Source organism: Erythrolamprus reginae, chromosome 11 (assembly GCF_031021105.1).
Source record: "Erythrolamprus reginae isolate rEryReg1 chromosome 11, rEryReg1.hap1, whole genome shotgun sequence".
In the NCBI taxonomy this organism is placed as follows: domain Eukaryota; kingdom Metazoa; phylum Chordata; class Lepidosauria; order Squamata; family Dipsadidae; genus Erythrolamprus; species Erythrolamprus reginae.
In genome coordinates this window covers 18,611,760-18,639,740 of record NC_091960.1, presented here as the reverse complement: position 1 = coordinate 18,639,740, position 27,981 = coordinate 18,611,760, and the positions used below count along the sequence as shown (strand labels likewise).

Below are 27,981 nucleotides of genomic sequence, written 5' to 3'. Positions count from 1 at the left end.
CAGTTACATCTCTGTCCCCTTTACCTAGTTTAAATGCCTGTCCAAAAAAGTTCTGAATTCCTCACCGAGCACCTGGGTACCTATGTATGATGGATGCAAACCATCCCTCTTAAACAACTCCCTATTAGACCACCTACTGACATCATGACTTACATAGCCAAAACCTTCAGCATTACACCACTGCCTTAACCACACATTAAACTCTCTGATACACATTGTTTTATCCTCTTGGCCACAAACCGGTAACACCTCTGAGAAAGTCACTGAATCAGTTATTTTACCCAGCTCCACACTTAGACATTGAAAATCTCTTTTTACTACATTAACATTTCTCTGGGACAAATCATTTGTGCCAAGATGCACCACCACATCAACGTTATTACCTTTACTCACAGCCTCAACAATGTTTGTAATCCGCCTCCTGTCCCTGCTGGCAGTGGCCCCTGGGAGACACCTCAGTTTCCTGTTTGACCAACGGATTGGATTAGAAGATGTCCAATGTGCCTTCCAATTCTGTCGTTCTGTTGTGGTCCCTGACTGCAAAGCCACAGATATTATACAATGGGTATTATAGAACCTCATGTTTGAAAATACCCCAGTTGTACTTGGAGGACCTGATGTAGAAACTCCCATGCCCCAAGAATGGACAGAGCCATAATTGACAGGTGAGAATTCAGTTTACTTCTTTCCATTGGGTATCTGCTTTGGACCATTCTAGTACAATGGTACTACTACTTATGAACTTAATTCGTTCCGTGACCAGGTTCTTAAGTAGAAAAGTTTGTAAGAAGAAGTAGATTAGATTAGATTAGATTTATTGGATTTATATGCCGCCGCTCTCCGCAAACTCGTAATTTTCCCCATAGGAATCAATGTAAAAGCAAACAATGGGGGAACCCACAGGGAAGGTGGAGGCCTTGTTTCCTCCCAGGAGATTCCTAGAGAGGCCCCACAGAGGCTTCTCCCTGCCTTTTTCGGCACTGTTTCCTCCCAGGAGATTCCTAGAGAGGCCCCACGGAGGTTTCTCCCTGCCTTTTGCAGTTACAGTTTTGGAGGTTCGGATTTGTAAGTGGAAAATGGTTCTTGAGAAGAGGGGGAAAAAATCTTGAACACCCAGTTCTTATCCAATAAAGTTAATAAGTAGCGGCATTTGTAGGTAGAGGTACCACTGTACTTGCTCTACATGGCATAAAGTCATTTGAAAATAAGAAAAAAAATAACATTAAAGTAATGAAAGAGGAAATTCCTCATCATGCAATAGCTGTACACATTTTGTTACTAGTTCTGTACCTCCTAGGCAGAGGTGGAATTTGAGCAAAGTCAGACATCCCAAGCACCCTAGAAGTATTCACTTGTTGGCTCAAAATCCTGGGTAATTTAATTGCAAAACTATAAAAAGGAAATTATCTGCCATTCTGAATAATTTTACATCCCCATTGCATGTACTAGGGCTGCTTCCCAGATATAATTCTCTCCCTACAAAACAATGTTCATCTTACCCCAATTTAACTGCCCTCTAGAAACACGGACCCAGAATAGCCATGCTAACTAGGGCAATTCTACAAGCCCACATAGCAACTGAATGTCCAAAATGGCGAAGTAGATGAAACTAGCTTCTGATCCATTATCAAATCCATTAAAGGAGGATTCAAAACCGCCTTGTATCCAATGAGTGACATCCTTTTCTAAAATAGGTACTGTTTTTCCCCAAAATAAGACATCCCCTGATAATAAGCCCAATCAGGCTTTTGAGTGCATGGCAATATGGCCAAGCGCTTATTTCAGGGTTCGAATAATATATATAAGACAGGGTTTTATTTTCAGGGAAACACAGTATCACAAGAACAGTTGCCTATTCAAAACCAGCTTCTCGGTGTACTTGGATGACCCTGAATCTGTCATGATTAATTTGTTATTATTTGATTCTATCTTTACAAGGAGCAGGAAGGGGATGAGATGGGTCATCCCCTGGTGCTAGGAAGCACACATGCAGATTCAACCTGTAACAATCGCTTCCTGTAAAGGATTACAAAAGAAAGGCAGTTTTGGGAGAATTTGGAGTGACAGTGCCAACACCAAAGGATCAAAGCTTTGATTTAGCCTCTGCGAAAATCACAAGATAGGAAACAAAAAAATAAAATGGGTAGCTAAGAGCATAGAGAAGTGATGGCAAACCTATGGTACATGTGCCACAGGCGACACGTGGAGACATATCTGCTGGCATGCAAGCCATTGCCCTAGCTTTAGTTCCAGCGCACATGTGCACTCCATCTAGCTGATTTTCGGCTTATGCGGAGGCTCTGGGTGGGCATTTTCGGCTTCCAGAAGGCCTCTGGGCAGGCAGGGGAGGGCATTTTTGCTCTCCCCAGAATCTATGGAAGCCTCTGGAGCCTGGGGAGAGCACAACATGTACCTACTGAACCCACCGGAAGTCAGAAAATGGGCCATTCACGCAAGTACAATAGCGCACATGTATGCACTTTTGGCACCTGAGGAAAACAAGGTTTGCCATCACTGGCATAGAATCAAAAAATGGGAAGAGAAAAGCCCTGGCTGATGGTCTTTCCATTCAAGTCTATTTCCTGACGTCAGGTGACTTCTCTTGCCCAAAAAAATACATCCCAAGCTTAGCAAAATAAATAAAATAGGGGTTCTGGGCTCATTGTTGAGCTAAGCAGGGGATGGAAATGCCAAGAGGATCAACCAATCCATCCAATTAAAGGCTGTACCTCGATGCACCTTCTACAAGATCAATGGTGTCAAACTCAATTTCATTGAGGGCCGCATCAGCTTTTGTGTTTGACCTTGGAGGGGCCAGGGTGGGTGTGGCCAGCTCGATGTCACTCATGTTGGGTCCGCCTGTGCGCTCTGCTGGCAAAAACAGGCTCTCAAACTCAGTTTTCAGCTGCGACGGCCTCCTGCAACCCTCTGCCAGTGAAAATGGAGCACGTGGCTCTCCCAAGCTCCATTTTGCTGGCAGGTTGCATTGCAGCCAGAAACCGAACTTGGGAGCCCATTTTTGCCAGCAAAGGCACTGCAGGCCGGTCCCTCACTGTATCCAGAGTGGCCCCGCAGGGCAGATCTAAGCATTCTGCAGGCCAAATCCAACCTGTGGGTCTTGAGTTTGACACCCCTGTATTAGATGCCAGCTCTGTTTGCAGCTTTTGACTTCTGATTACAGAACTGCACACACACCATCCTTCTTTCCTCCCTTGCTGTTATAGTCGCTGATTTTAAATGTTGCTTTCAACTTGCCTCAACAAACAACACTTTGTGATTCAAATAAGCTGTGGATCACCGAGCCAGGACTTCTAAACCCCAGTGCCCATGACATCAGAAACTTTCTCTGCTTTGGAGACATCGCCAGACATTGCCCACGCATGCACTGCCAAACCAATCTTTGCAGCCTTAAGAATGGAAAAATTTTACATTTCCCCAAAACAAAAGCAGGAAACAACCCACAATCTGCTGGCCTTCTTTTCTATGCTCAGTGTTAATATGAAGGCACCAATCTATCAGCTTGAATGAGTAAAAAAATAGGATTCCATTTAAGAAAGTCATTCAAACCAACTACGTATTTGTTTTTTAAGAGATATCTGATGGAGCGGAGGTTGAAACTTCAGCATTTCAACCTTTGCCTGCTGTTTTTCATTCCCTGCTTTTATTTCATCTGTTGGACAGTTCAAAGGTTATCTCTTCAGCTGCAACAGGTACAATAACATCTTCGTGGTGCTGGCACTTGAGTGCAAAGAGCATCAGCAGAACTGCAAAAACAAAATGTTTTCTGTTTTAATAATGCAGGAAATTGCAATCCAGATGTTTTGCCACTCTGCACCAGCAGCAGTTGACTTAAATTGGGCATGAGCCAAGCTCCTTATGAAATAAGAAAGGTGTGGAACCAGCGCATGTAAGGAAACATAATGCCAATGGGAGAGAATATTTGTAGCTCAGGGTTGAACTGCGGGATCGTTGGGGCTCCCTAATGTCCCAAAAGTGCTTTTATTTTACTTTCAAGAGGCAACAGGACTTTCTGGTTTTTCTTTCAAGGCGTTTCTTCAGCTCTGACTGGATGATGGGAAAGGATTTATACTTCCTGCAGACAGCTGGACAGCAGACAATAATTTGCATTCTTTTAGATCATTGAGGCCACCCCTCTTCTGCCTCTTACTTCCCAGAGGCCGATCAGCACCCACAAGGTTGGCCTCTGGCTTCTGCTGGCCAAACAATGCTGACTAGCAGGACCACGGGGGAGGGCCTTCTCTGTGGTGGCCCCAGCTCTCTGGAACCAACTACCCCAACCAATGGTGGGCCACAACATTTCCTAAAAGGTTGAGGGCCTATTAGCTTAAAGCATTTACTAGCAACAATACAAACCTTCCAGCGATTGCCACACTCATTACAGAGCACGAAAGTTGTCATGGGCTCATCAGCACTCCGGGTTTGCACCTGATTATAGGTGCAGTTCTTTTTCTTGCACTTTCCGCACTGGAAGAGGTCGGTAGCGGTACCTCCTGTCTTTGCCATCTGGTGCTCTCGGATTGCTTCTTGGGTCATGGCGTTTCTTAGCTCCTTCAGTTCATCACTAGCCATTTCCTGCAACGCACAACAGCATTAATTGTATTCAGCATTGTATTTAGCATTCAACTGCAACTGAGTCAGTTTAGTTAGGCAGGTTTCATCGGAGTTACATCTTGCTGGGTTCGAAAGCCAGTGGAAGCATTGGCATGCAATGGTCCATTTGGTTTTAAACCTTGGTTAGAAATTTTTTTGAAGGGGCGAGGGTGTGTGTGACTTGCTAGGCAAACTTCGTTAGTGAATGGGTTATGCAATCCAGAAAATGCATACTTTAAAAAGGTTAAAAGCAGGGTATGGACACAGTCACAAATTGTTGAGGTCTTAATTTGTGGATTAGAGTTGAGAGACTAAAAGACTTAGATCAACTGGGCAGCAGGAAAAAAACAATGGCTGAGCTAACCCATAATGTAGCCTGTTTGTTTTTGGCGTCAAATGGATTGCTAAACTAACGGTTGTAAGTCAAGTAGTAAGTCACTACTTATATCAGTGATGGCGAACCTATGGCACGTCAAATGACCAGCATAAAATTTACATGAACCCAGATATGCAATAACTGTCATGTATCAGCTGTTATATTTACATTTAAAAATGCCATTGAAGACTTAAAGTAAGGTAATCAACTTAACAAACAAGATAGCTTTAAAATCTGATTGTCAGATCTCGATACAACAGATTTTGCACATAGTAAAGCTAATCACTGTGACAATATCCAGCTTTTGCATAAGTGCCCTGGGGACACCCTCTCTTATTTAACAGGCCTTTCCTCCCTCCCCCCAAAACTGATTTGTTAAATTCAAGTTTTATTTGTATTATACAAGCCTGGGAAAAACAACACGCCACCTCTTTCTACTGACCTCTGCCGTCATCTTTGCAATTAGGGCTGGCGGGATGCTTCCACACAGCACATTGCGCCGTAAACCAGGATTCTTGGGGTCCTTCAGGTTGCTGATTCTGCTCCTCACTCGATTGCGGTATTTCATATCTGTGCTTTTCAGTTCTTGGTAGATATGTGGCAGCATCAAGGAATGATGTTGATATTAGTCTGGACTAGTTTGGTCTAGTGGTGATTAAAACCCCAGGCAAAAAAACTCCAGGAGACTGTGAGTTCTAGTCTTACATTATTATTATTATTATTATTATTATTGTTGTTGTTGTTGTTATTGTTGTTTTATTGAATTTATATCTGCCCCTCTCCAAAGACTCGGGGCGGTGTTAGGTATAACTTTGGACCAGGGGTGAAATGCTCCCAGTTTGCTTGTGCCTATCGGTTATCAGAGAGCTGGTCAGGAAGGGAGCTTGAGGCTCCGCCCACCTACCCACATGCTGTAGAGGATCAAAGAACCCAAATGGTGGCGTCTGGGCAGGTGGGTGGAGCCTCACACTCACTTCGTGACCGGCTCTCCTATGACCAGTAGGCATGAGCAAACCGGGAGTATTTCACCCCTGCTTTGGGCCAATCAACAGGAGATGGAGAGCGATAGCCCTGCCTCAGGCATGAAAGCAAGATGGTGGACTTTAGACCAATCCCCAGGAGGTGGTGAGTTTTAATTCTGCCTTAAGCATGTAAGCTGGCTGGGTGACTTTGAGCCAATCCCCAGGAGACGGTGAGTTATAGTCCCACCTTAGGCTGAGTGAGTTTGGGAGTGCCCCACTTTCAGCCCAACCCACTTCACAGGGCTGCTGTTGTGAAGAGAAGGAGGAAAAAGTATTAAGCATATTCTCTGCCGTATGTTACTATAAGAGCCTTGGTGGCGCAGTGGTTAGAGTGCAGTACTGCAAGATACTTCTGCTGATCACCGGCTGCCAGCAATTTGGCTGATCGAATCTCAGCAGGCTCAAGGTTGATTCAGCCTTCCATCCTTCTGAGGTGGGTAAAATGAGGACCTACATTGTTGGAGGCAATATGCTGACTCTGTAAACCGCTTAGAGAGGGCTGTGAAGCAGTATATAAATCTAAATGCTATTGAATGCTATGCTATAAGTAGTAATGGTCGTAAGAAAACAGGTGAGATAAAAATTAAATATGTGGAAAACGAAGAGAACATGCAGAAAATTGCATCTCTAGCAATTCTTGCGGTTGTTTCTGCTTTCTCATTCCACCTTTCTGCTCCAAACAGTTTTCCCAATCCCTGAAGATACTGATTTTTTGTTTGTTTCTTCCTTTGGCATTCCTGCAAACCCAGGATCTTGCTGATTCTCCATCTCCCATACAGACAGAACAAATCTGCCCACAGTAGAGACGGAGAATTGCCATTAGTCCTAAAAGCTAGTTATAGCCATATATATATATATAAATATATTACGCATTATTAAAATTAAGATGTTCTCAAATGTTTTTATATTTCTCATGACTCTGAATCTTAACAATGCCTAATATATTCCCAGAAGAGCATACTTTCTGTCCGAAGCGGTATGCAATTACTGTAGTTCCCATACAAAGTTGAACCCTTTTTAGCCTCTTAACCTTTTAGGGGAAAAAAAGTTCAAGAAAGCATCTCTCGAATTTATAACAATTCAAATGATTGGATTTTTTGTGTTTAACTCATCAAGGCAGCATCTGTCCAATATTAGCATGAACCTTTCCCACTCTGATACATTCCCCACCTGTACTAATAACCAGCAGACCCGAATATCAAAAAGATATGATCTTCAATTTCAGCTGCCATCTTCTCACAGTTGACCATAAATTCTTTGTAATCGTCTTGCATTGAGATGAAAAGGAGAAAGAAATGAAAATGGAGACGGAAGGGAAAAAAATGTTCAGTTTTGTATCCAACCAAAAAATCCTGAACTTCTATACTTAGATCACGCTACCCATCCTTGGCAACTTTAAGACTTCTGGACTTCAAGTTCCAGAATTTCCCAGCAAGCATGGGAGCTGTAAGTCCCCATGTCTTAAAAATGCTAAAGTTGAACACCCCTTAGTTTAAAAAATAAATGCATAATTAACTAGTGTAAGGGCAACAATAAAAAATTATAATTTCCTTGTAGAATGCCTATTAATATCAATAATGCAATAAGCAGTAGCAGCAGAAAATAATTGTTTACTTCTGGATGTGAATTTTTTAAAACTATGGATTGTTGTTTCCATTATACTTATTTGAACTGGGAGCATTTGCAGGTTCTGATGCTTTTATTAAAGTGATAAAGCAACATGCCATGAGTTCTGTCACTTCCAAACCCACATTTGATGTTGTGACATACACCCAAAAGAACAGAGTTTGCATTGTGATGTTCTTTTCATTATTTATCTCCTTGGCTCTCCCTGTAAATGCCTCTGATTTGGAGTTGCTTTTTATCTTAGGGTTGCTCTTCATTTTATCTTATTTTACAGACTGTTTTTACAGACATTTTCTGCTGCTGCTGCTGCTTGGTGTGGTACAATAAGTAAAATGGATGGCATTATCAATCATCTCTACATCAATATCGATGTTGTGTCATGGTGGCACAGTGGTTAGAATGTAGGATTGCAGGCTTATTGCCAGGAGTTTGATCCTGACCGGCTCAGGGTTGACTCAACCATCCGTTCTTCCAAGGTCTGTAAAATGAGGACCCAGATTGTTACGGACAATATACTGACTTTATAAACTGCTGGAGATAAAAACATCTGGACCAGAGCTCCAGATCAGACTGTAAACTCTCTAGTTCCCTTTGACTCTCATCCTAAATTAATGTCTTAATTCCCCCCAGGATGTTTTTTTTTTCTCACCATCCATTTTCAGGGCTGCGGAGATCATCTCAATACACTTGTCCCTAATTGAGTCTCCAGTCAAATAGCAGGAGGGCAAGAAGCAGACAGATGTTCCAAATGTTGGTGTGACAGGGCTGATTGGCATCCTGGGCAGCTCACTTCGAGATCTGTCATTTGATCTGAGCAGGACATCGAGTGAGATTTTTGTTTTAATGAAACATGCTAATTTTTTATCCCTTCAATATAGCCCCTAACCCAGTGGTTCTCAATCTTTCCAATGCCACAACCCCTTAATACAGTTCCTCATGTCGTGTTGACCCCCAACAATAAGTCTAGCACCAATTCTCCCAACAGAACTTTAAGCTAATTGGCAGGAAGGTTAGAGGGACACCCCCACTGTAAACGCCTGATTGGTTGGATTGCAAAAATACGTTCCAAGGTGCCAGAATAGAAATTTTAGTTCTTAACACCATGGAAAATTTGTCTTTTCTCATAGTCTTAGGCAGTGTTTCCCCTAAGATGCGCAGGTGCACGCTGGCGCAGGTAGCAACAGCCTTCTGCACAGGGCTTAACAAACCCCGTGTAGGAGCCAAATGCTATTCCACCCGAGAGGGAAGAAGACACTTTGCTGCTGCAAAGAACTGGACAAGGTGTTCCCTCAGCACATCTTGAGAGTCCCGTGGAGGCGAAGCCCAGACAGATAGAAATTTTACAGAAGCAAAAGATGCACCAAGGGGATGCCTTGCCCCCAGGATCCCTGGGCCCAACCCTAAGTGCCTTGGACTCCCTTTCCAAGCCAGCCCCCAGCAAAGCCCAGGCTGCGCAGTGGGGGGGTGTAGCTCTTCCTCGTCTCGGCAACGTCGAAGCTCTGCCGCTGCGGGGCTTGCACGACACAACTCTGGTTGGTCTCCTCCTCCCCCCTCCCCCCCCCCACATGGCAGTGTTATGGCCTCTTGTTGGGAAGAGGAAGGGTCCATTGCTTGGAAGTCAGCGCACCTCCTGCTCCTCTTTGTGATGTCCTTTGTGTCTGGAACCAGGAAAGCCGTGCCTGGCGTGGGACCAAACGCCACTTCTTTATTCTCTCCTTCCTTCCTTTACCCCCCCCCCTTCACAGCAAACCGGCGGGACAAGACTTCGTAGACCCCACCTCTGCCTTGGAACCATCCCGCATTCCCGCCTCCTCTCTCAGGGCTGCCTCAGGGTGAACTTCTGCGCCCCGTCATGAGAAAGGCGGTGGGAGGGCAAGGCAAGAGCTCTGGTTTGGGCAGCACTGCAGGAGTGTGCGTGTGTGTGTATTCTGTGAGGAAAAAGCAGCAGTCGTTCCTGTTGCTCAGCTGACAGCGCTGCCCAAACCTGAGCTCTTGCCTCACCCTCCCTCCACCTTCCTCTTTAAAGCTCACGCCAGAGCGCTCAGCCTCCTCTCCCCCCAGAGGCACATGGCGGGGCCCAGAAGTTTGCCCTGAGGCAACTCTGAGGAAGGAGGCGGGGATTGCACCCATGTTGCATGTGAGCTCCTCGTTCCGTTGCCAGCCCACCCTGCGCTTGGGGGGGGCAACGTGAGGTCGAACCCCGTTCCCTCCAGCTGGCAACAGTCCAACTCGGTCCCTGGGACTGGCCTCCACATCCGATTCATCAGAGCGAATGTAGGAGAGTGAGTGCCTGCTATCTCCTGCCCTGGTAATCGCCGGGAGTGAGTGCAGCCGGGTAACCCGACAGGAGAGAGGGGAAGGAAGGAAGAGGGGGGAGAAAGAGGGAGAGAGAAAGGGAGGGAAGGAAGGAAGGGAGAGAAAGAAAGAGGGGAGAAGAAAGAGAGGGGGAAAGGGAGGGAAGGAGGTATAGAGAAAGCAATAGGAGAGAAGGAGGGAGAAAGAAAGAGGGAGGGAGGGAGAGAGAGAGAGAAAGAGAAAAAAGACAGAAAGGAAAAGAAAGGAAGGAAGGAAGAGAGGGAAAGGGGGTAAAGAGAGAAAGGAAGGGAGAGAGAGAGAAATATAAAGGGAGGGAGGGAGGAAGGGAGGAAGAAAGAGTGAGAGGGAGGGAAGGAGGGAAGAGAGAGAGAGGAAGGAAGAGAGAAAGAGAGAAAAAGGTGGAAGGAAAAGAAGGAAAGAAAGGGAAGGAAGGGAGAGGGAAAGAGAAAAAAAGAGAGGAAGAAAGAGAGAGAGAAAGAAAGACTGAGGGAGAGAGAAAGAGAGAGGGGGAAAGAAAGAGAGAGGGGGAGAGAAAGAAAATCAAAATCTAGTTTGAAACTAGCTCAACTCTTTCAGCGGCATTTTGATATTGATAAGAGTTGCCCCATTTTGAGGTCACTGTTATAGACACACAGTATTTTATTTTGAAATTCTCTGAGGCAAACTATGGTGGGTTTTTTAAAAACCAAAATATCTTTACTGCAGATTAAGATCACAAAACAATATCAATCACCCAATTTCTTAATATACTTTAATTATTATGTCTCTCAGCTGCATAAAAACCTTTGATAGCTTATAATTAAAAAGGAAAATAACGAAAAGAAAAATGCAGGCTACTGAAAAACAACAACATGGTTTCTTCCCTTTGGCAAGAGTGGTAGAAATTTGAGGAGGGACGATTGATTAATAAATATGGATTGACTGTGATGGTAAAAAATATATTTAGATGTAGACCAGGTGAAATTGAAGCCTTATTTGAAAAGAAGCCATGATAAAAACAACATACATGATAGAAAAAAACATGCTAATTCTAATGAAATAAGAATGAAGATGATTGAAGGTAAGAAAACAGAGAGTGATAGAAAACAACATGCTCTTTCTAATGAAGATGATTGAAGGTGAGGAAACAGCTCTCTGTTTCCTCACCTTCAATCATCTTCATTTTTATTTCATTAGAAAGACCATATTTTTTCTATCATATACTGTTGTTTTTGTGATGGTTTATTATCAAATAAGGCTGCAAAAATCATTCAAGTGGACACCTAGTCCACTTGACAAAGCGTGACCCTTGTTCGACCCCCCAAAGGGGTCCCAATTTCCAGGTTGAGAACCACTGATAGTTTTGAAGAGGTTTCAGATAAAAATGTAAGGACAACTATTTATTTTAGGCTGATATAGGAAACATCTACAGTGGTAGCTCTACCTAAGAACGCCTCTACTTACGAACTTTTCTAGATAACATCCAGGTGTTCAAGATTTATTTGCTTCTTCTCAAGAACCATTTTCCACTTACAAATCCGAACCTCCAAAACTGTAACCGGAAAAGGCAGGGAAAAGCCTCCGTGGGGCCTCTTTAGGAACCTCCTGGGAGGAAACAGGGCTGGAAAAGGCAGGGAGAAGCCTCCGTGGGGCCTCTCTAGGAATCTCCTAGGAGGAAACAGGGCCTCCACCCTCCCTGTGGTTTCCCCAATTGCACGCATTATTTGCTTTTACATTGATTCCTATGGAAAAAATTGCTTCTTCTTACAAACTTTTCTACTTAAGAACCTAGCCATGGAACGAATTAAGGTCATAAGTAGAGGTACCACTGTAGTTCTAAAGCACTCTAACAGTGAATAACAGCTCCTGTAGAAGCAATGGGCAATTGGAGCCACTTCATTTTTTTAGTACTGCTCTCCATTCTTATGCCTCACGGTTTGGCTGGCCTTCTTTTTTCCTTTGAACACCTCCCCCCAGCCAAACATTACCTTTCATCTTTGCTACCCTCTTTGTTTTTATGCGATCCAGGAGGTGAGGCTGCTGGGTTGGAGCCCGTAGAGGTTCTCCTAGAATGGATACAGAGAGGTGCATTGTAACAATTTCAACTTAGATCAGTGATGGGCAACCTTTTGAGCTTGGTGTGTCAAAATTCGCCAAAAAACCGAGCATAATTCGGGTGGTGTGTCACCTTGAGAAAAAAACACTCTCACTCTCTCTCACTCTCTTCCTTCCTCTCTCCTCTCACTCTTTCTTTCTTGCTCTCTCTCACTCTCTCTCTTCCTTCCTATCCTCTCTCTCTTTCTCTCTCTCCCTTCCTTTCTTTCCTTCTCTCTTCCTTCCACTTTTTTCTTTCTCTCTCTTTTCCTTCCTTCCCCTCTCTCTCCCTCTCTTTCTCCCTCTCTCCCTTTATATTTATCTCTTCCTTCCTTCCTCTCTTCCTCCCTTTCTCTCTCCCTCTCGTTCACTTTTCTCTCCCTTCCTTCCCTCCCTCCCTCCTTCTTTCCTCTCCTCTTTCCCTCCCTCGCTTTCCCTTCTTTCTCTCCACGTCTCCGGCGGGCAGCCGGCTTTGCTGACCGGCACAAGGCTCAAGCCAGCTGCCCGGGAAAGCCCTGTGCCGGCCAGGAAAGCCGGCTTTCCGGGAAAGCAGCGCGCTTTTCATATGCGCTGCTTTCCTGCTGCAACTCTTTCCTGGGGGGGGCGACCCCCCAAACTGGTCAGATTCAAGAAAAAAGCTTATCAAGGGGGGCAGGGGGTTGTAAAAATCTAGTTACGAGCCGCCAAAGGAGGAAGCAAACAGCGCGACGTCCACAGAGTTCTTTTTTCGGACTCTCTTTTTTGCGAGCCCAGCATGATTTTTTTAATTACAAATTAATAACCCCTCTTACTCTCCCTCTCTTTTTCTCACTTTCCCTCTCTTGTTTTCTTTCTCTCTCTCTCTTGCTTTCTCTCTCACACTCTTTCTCTCGTTTTCTTTCTCTCACTCTTTCTTTCTCTCTCTCGTTTTCTCTCTCTTGCTATCTCTTTCTCTCCCCCCCCCTCTCTTTCTCACTTTCTCTCTATCTTGCTCTGTCGCTCTCACTCTCTTTCGTTCTCCGGAGGCTGGCAAAAGTGATTTTCAGTGTCGGGCGCGCGGGCCGGCACGTGCTCTCCCCATCGCCCTGCCAGCCCGCCCAGAACATTCAAAGTAAGAGCGAAGGTTTTTCTTACTTTGAATGTTCCTGGTGAGCTGGCAGGGCGATGGGGACAGCGTGCGCCAGGCCGCGCGCCTGACACTGAAAATCGCCTTCGCCGGCCCCCGCCTGCTGCGCCTCTCTTGCAGCGGAGGAGAAAGAGAGGCGAAGCGGGCGGGCGGGCAGGGGGCAACAGCGAGTAGCCAGGGGCGTGAGGGGGCTAGAGGCGGGGGGGGTTGGTTCATGCGCGCCCTTGGAAAAGGGTGTGCAGGGCGGGCGGCATTTTGGGGTGCGCTGGCGCAGGCGTGCGCAGGCTACAGCGAACGCTGTGGCACAATGACTGCTGCGGGCGCCAGGGGGCCGGCACACGGTGGCGGGCCAAAACCGGGGCGGGCGCCCCCCCGCCCAAATTTCAGTTTGGACGGGCCCCTGACGCCAGTCCCGGTAGTACCGGCCTATCGGTGGCCCTGCTATACCTGCTTGCAGTCGGTGGGAAATTGGAAAGCGGGGAGATTTGTATCTTGGCCACTCCCTAAAGCTCCCCTTTTCTCGGCGGCCGCGTGTCACCGAAAATGGCTACACGTGTCAGTGCTGACACGCGTGTCATAGGTTCGCCATCACAGATCATGATCATTCAAAGCACAGTTTTAGGGCCTTTTGAAAAACAAAGCAGCAGGATAAATTCTCTCCATGTCAATGTGTGTGATCTTATCTCCTCTAAGGAAGGAGTAGAAGAAGAGTTATTTCCTCCTGTTAATCAGTAGAACGAATTACCTCCAGAAAGTTGTGGATGCTCCAACAATGGAAGTTTTTAAGAAGAGATCCTCTTGTATTTCTTTCCCTTCTTTCTAAATCCCTTTCCCTTTCTTTCCCTCTCCTTCCCCAATCACGCATGCTATATAAGTAAACTATAATTGCTAGAATGTACATTATATATATTCCCTTTATTTTTCTGTACCCTGTTTTTAATGTATATAACCAATAAATATATTTATTTTTTTTAAAAAGGAATTTTTTAAGAAGAGATTGGACAACCAGTTATATGAAATGTATTTATTTATTTAGTTAAGTACGTATTGATGGCATACAGAGATATAACAATGTTTATATACATGATACAAGTAAAGGAGAAACATTAGCATAGGGGACAGAAGGCATGCTGGTGCACTTATGCATGCCCCTTACTGACCTCTTAGGAATCGGGTGAAGTCAACAGTGGGTAATCTAAGGGTAAAGTTTTGGGTGTTAGGTGATTATACTACAGAGTCAGGTAGTTAGTTCCATGCATCAACTACTCGGTTACTAAAGTCGTATTTCCTGCAGTTGAGTTTAGAGCAGTTTACTTTAAGTTTGTATCTATTGTGTGCTTGTGTGTTGTTGTGGTTGAAGCTGAAGTAGTCATTGACAGGAAGGATGTTGTAGCAGATGATTTTATGGGCTATGATTAGGTCGTGTTTAAGGCGATGTAGTTCTACGTTTTCTAAACCTAGGATTGTAAGTTTAGTTGTGTAGGGTATTCTGTTGCGAGTGGAGGAGTGGAGGGCTCTTGTAAAGTATCTCTGGACGTTTTCTAGAGTGTTTATGTCCGAAATATGGTGTGGGCTCCAAACAGATGAGATGTACTCAAGGATTGGTCTGGCAAAAGTTTTGTATGCTCAGGAATCCCTCAAGAAAGTACAATAATTAATAAAATTTATGAATGCACCAAAATGGATAGACTGACAATAGATTTATGCGGCCAGAAAGATTCAGATTGTTATGAAACCTGGTATTAATGGTATCAATGGATTGAGCATAGAAAAATGAAGAAAGAAAAGTTAGAGTTAAAGTATAATATGTAAATATGTAAAAAGAAATGTATAAATATTATAACAAAAAAGATTAAGTATGTGATTGTTTATACAATGTGATTAAGCTCAAGAAAAAAAATGCAACAATGCAGAATTACTCAAAGTATTATTGTATTATTGTTTTTCAAGAAAATAACTGAAAACTAATCAAGTTTATACAAAAGAAAGACTGTGCGAGAGAAAAGACCTTTTTTGCTGGGGAGGAATTCACTGCAAATTAAATAAAAAAAGGTTTATCGGGGCAAGGACTGGGCTTTGGGCTGCTGGGCAAGCTTAGGTCACAACGCTGCAAGGTCCCAGGACTGTTCCTACTCCTTTATCCTGAACCTTGCTTAGATCAGTAGAACCAAGGTAAAACGATCAGTAATGGAATTAGCACAAGGGCTGGATTATCTTACCTGTCCACCGACAGTCTCCTGGGAGAGGAAGTACAGGAACTAGAAGTAGAGCTGGAAGATCTTGAATCTTTGAAGTCCCTCCTTTATAAGTGGGGGGGAAAGAGGGATGAAGAATGTGGGCAATGATGCATACATCATTAGGCCTCTTTGCCATAAAATTGAATCTAACTCAATTTAGGACTGCAATAACTTACATCAGAAATCCTGGTCCCAATTGTGCTCCCTTGGTCACCTTAAGAATGGTTCTCCACGATATCAGACGGTTACGATAAAGGGACAATGTATCTAATTTATTTATTTATTATTTATTTATTAATCAGATTTGTATGCCGCCCCTCTCCGCAGACTCGGGGCGGCTCACAGCAATAATAATACAATGTAAACAAATCTAATATTTAAGTTAATTTAAAACCCCAATTTAGAAACCAATTATACATACTAGCATACCACGCATAAATTTTATAAGCCTAGGGGGAGGGAAAATATCAATTCCCCCATGCCTGACGACAGAGGTGGGTTTTAAGGAGCTTACGAAAGGCAAGGAGGGTGGAGGCAACTCTGATATCTGGGGGGAGTTGGTTCCAAAGGGTCGGGGCCGCCACAGAGAAGGCTCTTCCCCTGGGTCCCGCCAAACGACATTGTTTAGTTGACGGGACCCGGAGAAGGCCAACTCTGTGGGACCTAACTGGTCGCTGGGATTCATGCGGCAGAAGGCGGTCCCGGAGATATTCTTGACCGAAGCAAGAATTGTCTATGCACAACAGTGGAAGAGCAAAAACACCCCTTCAGAATAGCAATAGCATTTAGACTTATATACCACTTCATAGTGCTTTTATAGTCCTCTCTAAGAGGTTTACAGAGCCAACCTCTTGCCCCCAACAATCTGAGTCCTCATTTCATCCACCTCAAAAGGATGGAAGGCTGAGTCAACCTTGAGCTGCTGGTGAGATTTGAACTGCTGAACTACAGCTAGCAATTACTTGAAGTAGCCTGCAGGTCTGCACTCTAACCAATGCGCTACCCCGGCTCTGAGACAATAAAGAAAATACTTGTCTGTGCAGAAACAGACAGACTAATGTTAAAAATAAAAGATAAATGGGGATACAGAATACCAAGCCACATGGAATAGATTCTATCTATGGTTGGAAGTTAGAATGCAATAGAATCAGGTTGGGTGGAAATGGAAAGAGATACTATATATATACTGTATTAGAATATAGGTACAGTGGTACCTCAAGATACGAACCCCTCGTCTTACGAACAACTCGTGATACAAACCCGGGGTTCAGAAAAATTTTGCCTCTTCTTACGAACTTTTTTCGAGTTACGAACCGGCGTTCGGAGACTGCTGGGAAGCCGCGCGGCTGTTTTAAAAGGTGACAGCCGGGCGGCGGGGCTTCCCAGAAGCTTCCCGAACGCCGGTTCGTAACTCGAAAAAAGTTCGTAGGAAGAGGCAAAATTTTTCTGCACCCCGAGTTCGGTTCGGGAGGTTGCTGGGAAGCCCCCCAGCCTGGCTGTCACTTTTTAAAACAGCCGCGCGGCTTCCCAGCTGTCTCCGAACGCCGAACACGGAAGTTCGGGTTTGGCGTTCGGCTTCGGGAGACAGCTGGGAAGCCGCGCGGCTGTTTTAAAAGGTCACAGCCGGCCTGGGGGGCTTCCCAGCACCCCCCCCGAACCCTGAACCCGGAAGTTCGGCAAAGGTTCGGGGTTCGGGGGGGTGCTGGGAAGCCCCTCAGGCCGGCTGTCACCTTTTACAACAGCCGCGCGGCTTCCCAGCTGTCTCCCGAAGCCGAACGCCAAACCCGAACTTCCGCGTTCGGAGACAGCTGGGAAGCCGCACGGCTGTTTTAAAATGTCACAGCCAGCCTGGGGAGCTTCCCAGCACCCACCCACCCCCGAACCCCGAACTTCCCAGCAGTCGCCGAACGCCGTTTTTTTGCGGGGGGATTTTTTGGTTGCATGGATTAATTGACTTTACATTGTTTCCTATGGGAAACAATGTTTCGTCTTACGAACCTTTCGTCTTACGAACCTCCTCCTTGCACCAATTAAGTTCGTATCATGAGGTATTACTGTATTAGAATGAAAGATACATTTGTTACTCTAGAATGTGATGGTCAGAAATAACTGGGGTGAAATCCAGCAGATTCTGGCAGGTTCTGAAGAACTGGTAGCAGAAATTTTGACTAGTTCAGAGAACCGGCAAATACCACCCAGGGTAGGGAAGGAAGGGAGATTTTGTAGTATCCTTCCCATGGAATGGGGTGGGAATGGAGATTTTGCAGTATCCTTCCCCTGCCATGCCCACCACGCCACGCCCACAAGGCCACAGCACATCCACCAATCCACGCCCACAGAACTGGTAGTAAAAAAAAATGGATTTCATCACTGCTGTATAGCACTAGCACTGTTTAAAATAGTATTTATTTATTTATTCGATATATGTTAGTTTGTTTCCACCTTTGTTTCATTCTAAATCTTTATGTCTCTCATCTTTAAGCTCCTTCCTTGGTGAAGAGTAGTAGCTATCTCCAGACTTCTGAAAACATACCTCTCTTTTTTGAGCTCCAAGTGTGGCTTTTGGGAAGTAGAAGCATCTTTTGGGTCTCTGCAGGGGGAGAACAAATGTTAAGATTGTGTTACATCTTGAACAATACTCAGAGGTAACTTTTTTGATGACATAATAAAACGACTGGTGTCTCAGCTCTGCAATTCACAATCATTAAGTCATTGCTCAAGTCAGTTTACTCTAGAAAAAAACAGGATAATCACAGAATATCCATCTTTCAATGACAAACAAAAAAAATCCCCCAAAAACAAAAAGCCCACTGAAGCATAAGCAAAGGACAATTAGGGACTTCCAGTCTGATGTTACAACCAGACTCCGTTATGGTCATAAGTCAAGGAGTACAGTATTTATATTTCTGTTTCTTGCTTAGCTTTCTCCAACCTGGTTCCCAGAGTGGAGCAGATTTGAGAGATTACGTCAACAATCAATTGCAGGCTTCTTGTTTCCATCTCCCTGATGGATTACAAGCCTGTTAGAACAAAAATCACAACAATCTCCACCCCTATATACATGAGGATTAATTGGTTCTAAGCAGAAAAACATTCAGTTCCTGAAATTGCTTCCCTGTCATCTCATCTCGGTTTTGCTTAGAAGACTTTTGCTTGTCAGATTGAGGCAGCTGCCAAAAATATCTGAAAATAAACAGGATTACAACTGGGATACCCTGGAGGGTTTCTCAACCAAACTTGTGGAAGTTGGTGTTACATTTACAAAGAATCTGTCCAGTCCTTTCATTCTGGGAGAGGAGGCTGAAGATTTTCTACCTACCAGGGGTGAAATTCAGCACATTCTGACAGGTTCTAGTGAACTGGTAGTGGAAATTTTGAGTAATTTGGAGAACCGGCAAATACCACCTCTGGCTGGCCCCAGAGTGGGGAGGGAATGGGGATTTTGCAGTATCCTTCCCCCTGGAGTGGGGAGGGAATGGGGACTTTGCAGTATCCTTCCCTCTGGAGTGGGGAGAGAATGGGGATTTTGCAGTATCCTTCTCGCTGGAGTGGGGAGAGAATGGGGATTTTGCAGTATCCTTCTCCCTGGAGTGGGGAGAGAATGGGGATTTTGCAGTATCCTTCCCCCTGGAGTGGGGAGAGAATGGGGATTTTGCAGTATCCTTCCCACTGGATTGGGGAGGGAATGGGGATTTTGCAGTATCCTTCCCTCTGGAGTGGGGAGAGAATGGGGATTTTGCAGTATCCTTCTCCCTGGAGTGGGGAGAGAATGGGGATTTTGCAGTACAGTGGAACCTCGACATACGAGCAGCTCTACTTACGAGCTACTCGAGATAAGAGCTGGGAGGGGAGCGACATTTTTGTTCGCCTCCCGAGCTCACATTCGGGATACGAGCGCTCACATGACGGTGGAGAATTCTGCAAAGATGGTAAGTAAGAAAAACAGGTCACTTTTTTCATTGCCTTTGACACTAAATGAACTGTGGCAAGCCAAGAGTTATCTGTAATTTCTCTGTGCTTCCCTTCTTTTAGCAGAGCGTCTCCCCTAACAGCACCTACTTTTCCTTCATTTTGAAAAATCTATTTAAACTCTGCTGTCTAATAGACCACCTGCGATGCAAAGATTATCACTGGAATTGAGAGCAGAGAGCAAACCCTTATTATGAATTCTGATTTCTTTTTTTAAAACAAGCGTTTATTATCTGCCCTGTTTTACGGTGTGGGCCTTCTTTTGAAACACCCCCCCCCCCAGTCTTTCTGGAATGCAACCGTTTATACAAATTGCAAATAAATAAAAGATGAGCCTGCCTTTGCTCGGCAATCAACTGGAGACCCTCCTGAGAGGTTAGATGGATATTGACTAAGGTTTTAGCTTCTCCTGCAGCAGCAATCTCTTTCTTTTGATTAAGCAGTACAATGCCAAGTCCTAATAAAGCAGGCTGAGACACGGGATGCGCTTGAGGAAGGATCAGGCAAAACATCTCCACTCGTCAGCATCAGGAGGGAGAGGACAAGCACGTAAATTGTCCCGATGACATCTCAAATGGAAGCCCTGTGACTTTGATACAAGGGCGGAATTTGCATCGTGACATCATAGCCTGCATGATGTCATTTTTCCAACCTCCCCCTTGGAAGGATAGAAGGATTGCCATGGGCACAGAAGATTTATTCAAGCTCATACAGAAGAATCTCCTCGATTCATGATCACCCCTAAATTGTCACTAGATCAGTGGTTCTCAACCTTTCTAATGCTGCGACCCCTGAATACAGTTCCTCATGTTGGGGTAAGCCCCAGCCTTAAGTCTAGCACCCATTCTCCTAATAGAACTTTAAGGTGATTGGCAGGTAGTTAGAGGGACACCCCCACTGTAAACGCCTGATTGGTCGAATTGTAAAAATATGTTCTAAGGTGCCAGAATAGAAGTTTTAATTCCTAACAGCATGGGAAATTTGTCTTTTCCCATGGTCTTAGGCAGGGATAGGCAAAGTTGGCCCTTCTATGACATGTATACTTCAATTCCCACAATTCCTGAGCTAGCATGATTGGCTCAGGAATTTTGGGAGTTGAAGTCCACAAGTCATAGAAGAGCCAACTTTGCCTATCCCTAATCTTAGGTGACCCCTGTGAAACAGTCGTTTGACCTCCAAAGGGGTCCCGACCTCCAGGTTGAGAACCACTGTGCTAGATAAAGGTCAGCAGAATTCAAGTAAGGTTTGACTTGACTAACTACGAAGGGATTACAAACTAATGGTGCATTTAGCTCCGTCTCCCAGCTGAGTCTGTTCTCCTATACAGATCCTATTCAGACCTGATAATTGGATCTGGTGTCATCCTGAGGATTTCCCACCCCCACCCCCCAAATTATCTTCAAGATTGTCTCCTACCGCACATCTCTGAGTGACCGATAAGGGCCCACAGCATCGGTCTTCTCCAGGTCCCATCAACTAAACAGTGTTGGCTGGTGGGCCCTTCTCTGTGGCTGATCTGGCTCTTTCGAATCTCCCGAAATCTGGACTACCCCCACCCGACTGGTCTTCTGAAAAGCCACAAAGACCTGGCTTTTCCAGCAGGCTTGGGGTACACATGGGTTGTCTTAAGTGTTTTAATTGCTTGACTGTTCATTTTATACCAACATAGAAACATAGAAGATTGACGGCAGAAAAAGTCCTTCTAGTCCAGGGGTGGGCAATTAATTTTCCCATGGGGCCGCGTGAGAAATTGGGATGGTTTTAGAGGGCCGGACGAATATAATTAACTCAGTTCTACCCAATACTGTAAAGACCCAGACCCTGGCCTGACCTAAACATCCAGACCCACTCTACAGACCCCTAATTGTTTGTTTTACGGCAACACGGTGCACCATAGTCACTGCGCTGTGTTTGCGTGGTTTCTGTGCTCTTCCGCTCTCAGTAGGAGGTCGGGATCTGCTCCAGTGCGAGGATGAAAGAGCTTACCACGACTGCTGGGACTCCTCCGGTTCCTGCTTTCCTCATGATTCATCAGGAAAGCAGGAACCGGAGGAGTCCAGGCAGACGCAGTGAGCTCTTTCATCCTTGCACTGGAGCAGACCCCGACCACCGCGGACCGGTCACAGATAGTGGGCAGGCCGGTCACAGACAGCGGGCGGGCCAGATGCTGCCCATGGGCCGCCCCTTGCCCAGGTCTGATCTAGTCCATGGTCCATCTAGTCTGCCCTTATACTATTTCCTGTATTTTATCTTAGGATGGATAAGATAAGATCTGTGCTTAGGATAGATAAGATAAGATCCATGCTTAGGATGGATCGCCTAGGAGCAATCAACCACTGGACATTTTCAAGAGAAGATTGGACTGTCATTTGGCTGGGGTGCTGTAGGATATCCTGCTTAAGCAGGGGTTGGACTTGATGACCTGCAAGGTTCCTTTCAACTTTAGATAGATAGATAGATAGATAGATAGATAGATAGATAGATAGATAGATAGATAGATAGATAGATAGATAGATAGATAGATATGTTTATCCCAGGCATGTTTAAATTCAGTTACTGTGGATTTACCAACCACGTCTGCTGGAATTTTGTTCCAAACATCTACTACTCTTTCAGTAAAATAATTTTAGATTGTTTTAGATTATTTTATGTTATATTTTATTTGTATTTGGCTGTGAGCTGCCCAGAATCCTTCAAGAGTTGAGCAGCATGTAAGTCCAAATAAATTAATTATTTTTTACCATTTGGTGAACCAAGGAAACATGCTTCATAGTTAATAGCTTTCGCATTTTTCTGATGCCAACTTGACAACAAATTATTTTATTTACTTTATTGTTTTGTCAAGTACATATTGGTGGTATACAAAGATATAATAATATTCATATACTGTATATGATACTAGCAAAAAACACACACATTAGGACAGGGGTCGGAAGGCACACTGGTGCACATGCACGCCCTTTACTGACCTCTTAGGAATTGAGTGAAGTCAACAGTGGATATCTAGGGCAGTGTTTCCCAACCTTGGCAACTTGAAGAAATTTGGACTTCAACTCCCAGAATTCCCCAGCCAGAGAATGCAGGCTGGGGAATTCTGGGAGTTGAAGTCCAAATTTCTTCAAGTTGCCAAGGATGGGAAACACTGGTCTAAGGGTATGGTTTTGGGGGTTAGGTGATGATACTAGAGAGTCTGGTAGTGAGTTCCATGCTTGATGCTTGATACTCGGTTACTAAAATCGCATTTCCTGCAGTTGAGTTTAGAGCAGTTTATTTTAGGTTTGTATCTGTTGTATGCTCATGTGTTGTTGTGGCTGAAGCTGAAGTAATCGTTGACAGGAAGGACGTTATAGCAGATGATTAGCTCGTGTTTAAGGTGACGTGGTTCTGAGCTTTCTAAACCTAGCATTGTAAGTCTGGTTGCGTACGGTATGACTCATCCCTTTATAAAGAGAAGACATGAGAACAAATACCTAGAGTTTTGGAAGTTTGTTTTTCATGCTTGTAATGCATGCATAGTCTCTGCAAGGCTTTTTTTGAACGTGGAAAGATGTGATGAAAACTGCATGTGAATAAGGCAAAAATATGTACCATATTTTTCGGAGTACAGTATAAGACGCACCTTTTTTCCTCCTTAAAAGAGGCTGAAAATTCAGGTGTGACTTATACTCTGAATGCAGCTTTTTGTTTTGAAAGCTTTTCCCCCCAGTCCTAACTAGGTGCTAACGATCTTCCAATCTCTTATTTTGCAGGTTCTTTCATTGTTACTGTCTGCAAAGAATGTTTTCCAAGCTCTAAGTCTTTGCAGAGTTTTTTCATTACTCTAACTTGCTCCAAGTAAGTTTCTTTCCAGCCCTAACCAAGTGCTAATGATGTTCCTAGCTCTTACAGCTTGCAAGCTCTCATTGTTACTCTCTGCTAAGAATGTTTTCCAAGCCTTAAGTCTTTGCAGTTTTTTTCATTGCTCTACTTGCTCAGAATTTTTCTTTCCAGCCCTAACCAGGTTCTAACAATATTCCCAGCTTGTACTGACTTGCAAGCTCTTTCATGTTTACTCTCTCCAAATAAGGTTTTTTAAAAGCCCTAACCATCGGACAAAATAATGTGCTGAAACTGACCAGACTAAGGATGGTAGCCAGATGAATATCCGGTAAGCAGATTCTTTTCCCTATTTTCCTCCCCAAAAACTGAAGCGCATCTTATATTCTGAAAAATACGGTAAGCCTGTTGGTAAAGTATCTGGTAAAGATAGAGGGAAGAGACTTTTCCCCAGAACTGAATGTGGAGTTTAAACTTTTATGAGGTTACAAGTCAAGTGAAATAGCTTTAAAAGGGGAGCAGTGAAACATACAAATAAACCAGAGAGCAGTGGCATTATTTTTTATCCTTTAAGCTCATATTACAGAAGATCCTACTGTACATTTTGCTTCAAAAGAGCAATCAATATTATTTATGAGTTTTGGTAGTAATGCAGCTGAGAGATGAACACCTCCTAAGCAAGAAATGTACTGAGTCTCACTTAATTTTGAAGGCAGCTGTGGGCCAGGGATTTTCTTTTTAAATACAACTGCTACTCAGTGAGGACCAATGTTCCCTCTAAGTTGCATGGGCGCACGCCCACACAACCATCAGGACCCACGCGCACTAACCTGTTGAAGGCGCGCAAAGCCACACCATCCCAGATCACGAGGAGGGGAGGGGAGCTCTTCCCCGGCCAGGTGACAGAGAGGCCCTCCCAATGCTTGCCCGCCACCCATGCCCCGCGCTGGGCCGCGCTGGGGGCTGCCCCTTGGAGCCGGGGGCGACAGGTCTAGCCTCAGCTTACTTGGCCCCGGTGTGGCCAAAGCGTAGAGCAGAGTATGCAGTGGCAGCATCTGCTGCTGTTCTGGGCCCGCCCTCAAGCTGAGCTTCCTTTGGCTTCCATGGAGGCAAAGCTGCAAAGCTCACCTGCCGCCTCCAAGGAAGCCGAAGGAAGCTGAAGGAAGCTCAGCTCGGGGGCGGGCCTGGAGCAGCAGCAGCTGCCACCGCCTACTCCGCCCCATGCTTCAGCCATACTGGGCAGCTCTGGCGGGTGTGGGGCAGCAGGGCAAGCAGCGAAGGTGGCGCCACCAAGCGTGGGTCGAGTGGGAGTGCACTGGCAGCAGCGGCACTGAGCAGTAGCCATGTGGTGGCGGCAGGGCGGTTGGCTGCGAGGCATCGACAGCAGTGGCTGGATGTGCTACAGGACGCCGTACATGCTGGCGCTGCACTGGGCATGGGACTGGCACCTCAGTCCTGACCCAGCCAGTGGGCCAGTGCCAGTCCCTTGTCCATGCCCAGTGTAGCGCAGCGCCAGCAATGTACGGCGACCCGCCACTGCCACTGCCGTCGGTGCCTCTGTCCTGGAGATCCTGCTTGCAGCCGACCGCCCCGCGGCGCACAAAACGTATTTGTGCATATGAGTGGTGTTGCAGGGCTGAAAAAAACAAGAGAGAGAAAAGAGAGGAAGGAAGAGAGAAAGAAAGGGAGAGAGAGAGAAATAGAAAGGAAAGGAGGAAGAGAAAGAGAGGGAAAGAGTGAGAGGGAAGGAGCGAGGGAGAGAGAAAGAAGAGAGGAGGAAAGAGGGAGGGAGGAAGAGAGAGAAATAGATAGAAAAAAGAGAGGGGAAAGAAAAGAGAGAAAGAAAGGAAAGAAAGAAAAAGAATGGGAATAAGGAAGAGAGAAAGAGAGAAAGAAAATGAAATCATGAATTTAAAATATATTTATTTTATTTTATTTTTTTATTATTTAATTTAATTTAATTTTTTTAATTTTTTTATTTTTTTATTTTTTTACTTCTATGCCACTCAGACACTATACTTTTCCGTCCACACTGAAAAACAATTAGAGGGAACATTGGTGAGGACCTATGAACACCGTGTCTCTCTGCGTCAATAAAGTGCCACACTTCCATAGATTGTTTCTGCTATGGTCAGAGAAGAAAGGGGAGATTAAAAGGTCACAGTAAAGGGCTGCCAAAAGACTATGGGTGTGGCTTATTTTGTGGGTGTGGCTTACTTTGTGGGTGTGCTTGCTGGCCATATGACCAGGTGGGAGTGGCTTGATGATCACGTGACCAGGGGGGCTGGCTTAAAGGTCATGTGACTGGCTTAAAGGTTGCCAACTTGAAGTCACTTACGTCAAGGATTTGGGTGCCTGGCCTCTCCTCGCTTCCAAGAGATACAATTTCCCTATCTAATTACTATGACTGAACATCCAAAATATACTATTTAATTCTTTGTATATATGCCATAGGGGTACATACATATTACACACAGGCACATAAAAATATATATGATCTACTATATAAACTGTATGTGTTTACACACACACACACACACCTCAGTTACCGTGATAGGAAAAACATACCCAGAGCCCAGAAGGAAAAAAAGAAAAAAATTCAAATTTTTTCTACCAGTACTGGGTACCTGATCAAAATTTCTCTATTAGTTCTGCGTACCTGTAGCAGCCCATCACTGCAGCCCAGGCACAAAAAGCTTCTCTATACTGCTTTTAACTTCAATTAAACCACTGAAGTTCACAGATGATACAACAGTGATTGGACTCATATGAGACAATGATGAATTCGCACACAGACGCACACAGGCGCGAGGTTGAACAACTAACCTTGTGGTGCAACCAGAACAATCTGGAACCGAATACAATAAAAACTATAGAAATTGTGGTAGATTTTTAGAAGAATCTTGGCCATACTTCCATCTCTTACAGTATCAACAATAGAGTCCTCCAAATTTCTAGGTTTGACCATATTGCAAGATCTAAAATGGATTTCTAACATCAAAAACGACACCAAAAAAGCACAACAAAAAATGTTTTTTCTACACCAGCTCAGGAAGCTCAAATTGCCCAAGGAACTGCTGATACAGTTCTACAGAGTCTGTCATCTGCACCTCTATCACTGTCTGGTTTGATTCTGCAACCCAACAAGACAGACACAGACTTCAGAGGAGAATCAGAACTGCAGAAGAAACTATTGCTACCAACCTGCCTTCCACGGAGGTCCTGTATACTGCACGAGTCAAAAAGAAGGCTGTGAAAATATTTACAGACCCCTTGCATCCTGGACACAAACTATTTCAACTTCTACCCTCAAAATATTGCTACAGAGCACTGCACACCAAGACAACTAGACACAAGAACAGTTTTTCCCCCCAAATGCCATCACTCTGCTTTACAACTAATTCCCTCAACACTCTCAAACTATTTACTAAGTCTGCACTACTATTAATCTTCTCATCGTTCTCATCACCCATCTCCTCCCACTAATGACTGTATGACTGTAACTTTGTTGCTTCTATCCTTACAATTTATTGACTGGTTCCTAATATGATTGGATTGCTTATTTGTACCCGGACTATCATTAAGCATTGTACCTTATGATTCTTGATAAATGTATATTTTCTTTTATGTACACTGAGAGCATATGCACCAAGACAAATTCCTTGTGTGTCCAATCGCACTTGGCCAATAAAGAATTCTATTCTGTTCTGTTTTCTGTTGTTTTGTTAAGGACAGGTAACTACATACATGGCCAACAGATGGCAGCAGCTCTCAACCCTGCCTGGTTAAAAAAAGAAATTCTAAGCAGGGACAAATATGGCTAAGATTTGGATGGGTTATCCTGGGGTAGGACAAGCCATTTTCAAACTGGATTCTGGATTCTGGATGACACTCCAGGGAGGGAGCGAGGGAAGGGAGAGAGGAATGGAGGGAGGAAGAGGCAAGCAGGCAGGCAGGGAAGGAAGGATGGGAGGGCGAGAGGGAGGGAGGGAAAGAAGGAAGGAGGGAGGGAAGGAAGGAGGGAGGGAATGGAGGGAGGGAGGAAGGGAGAGGGAGGAAGGGAAGGAAGGAAGGAAAGAAGAAAAGAAGGAAGGAAGAAGGGAGAGAAGGAATCGAGGGAGGGAGAGGTAGGCAGGGAAGGAAGGAAGGAAATCAGTTGACCCTCTCAATATTCTTTTAGAGCTTTGTCTCTTGATCATGGGTCCTGGAAATTCTTTTTTATCTAACAGTTGCCACATACAGCTTAATATGCAACTAAATTAAAGGCTAAAGTGCTGTACAAATGCAGAAGTATTGATTTATGTAAATGGCAATCACTGAATTAAAAAGGCACTAAATTAATCTGGAGGAGAAAGATGAAATATTGAGGGAGAAAAAACAAGAAAAGAGCCATTGGGAATCTACATCTTGTTCCACAGATCTTTTACAGAATTGAGGAATATTCAGTAAACTGGCCTCTTTTTTGCTCAGCTATACAGTATATCCTTCTAAACAGCAGATGTGCTGGAGACCTTATTTAATAAACTTTGGAAGAACTTCCCGAAGCCATCAGCTCAGCGTATCTCTGCCATCTTTCAAACTGCAAGTTAGCCGAGTCCAGGGACATCTGACTCACCAGCACTGAAGTGGAAAGTGAAATTAAAGAGGCTGGCATTTCACCAAGGACAAACAAGATCAAGGGAGAGACGTTTTTTATCTTAAGAAACCTAGAACGGGACTCCTTTTCTAAGATAAGAATGATGCTAAAGACCTAATAATATTCTTGAATTCAAAAAGCTGGTAATTACTTTTTAAGCTATAAACCAAAAGGAGATAATCTTTTTACAGACT

At 44.5% G+C, this 27,981-nt stretch overlaps 1 protein-coding gene across 4 annotated transcripts in view; it reads right to left on the bottom strand.

Moving 5' to 3' along the window:
- TCEA3 (transcription elongation factor A3) overlaps positions 1 to 27,981 on the bottom strand; it is a 60,414-nt gene that overhangs the window by 14,320 nt on the left and 18,113 nt on the right. The window contains exons 6-13 of one of the 4 annotated variants that reach the window (XM_070764529.1): positions 17,900 to 17,956; positions 15,349 to 15,429; positions 11,919 to 11,996; positions 8,285 to 8,445; positions 7,221 to 7,276; positions 5,430 to 5,585; positions 4,375 to 4,593; positions 659 to 3,764 (exon numbers count right to left, since the gene is read on the bottom strand). In XM_070764529.1, the coding sequence (XP_070620630.1) occupies positions 3,756 to 3,764; positions 4,375 to 4,593; positions 5,430 to 5,585; positions 7,221 to 7,276; positions 8,285 to 8,445; positions 11,919 to 11,996; positions 15,349 to 15,429; positions 17,900 to 17,956 (817 nt within the window). In that variant the 3' untranslated portion in view covers positions 659 to 3,755. Of the gene's footprint in view, positions 1 to 658; positions 3,765 to 3,803; positions 4,104 to 4,374; positions 4,594 to 5,429; positions 5,586 to 7,220; positions 7,277 to 8,284; positions 8,446 to 11,918; positions 11,997 to 15,348; positions 15,430 to 17,899; positions 17,957 to 27,981 lie in introns of those variants that run through there. The other 3 variants (XM_070764528.1, XM_070764527.1, XM_070764530.1) reach the window with 3 other exon arrangements.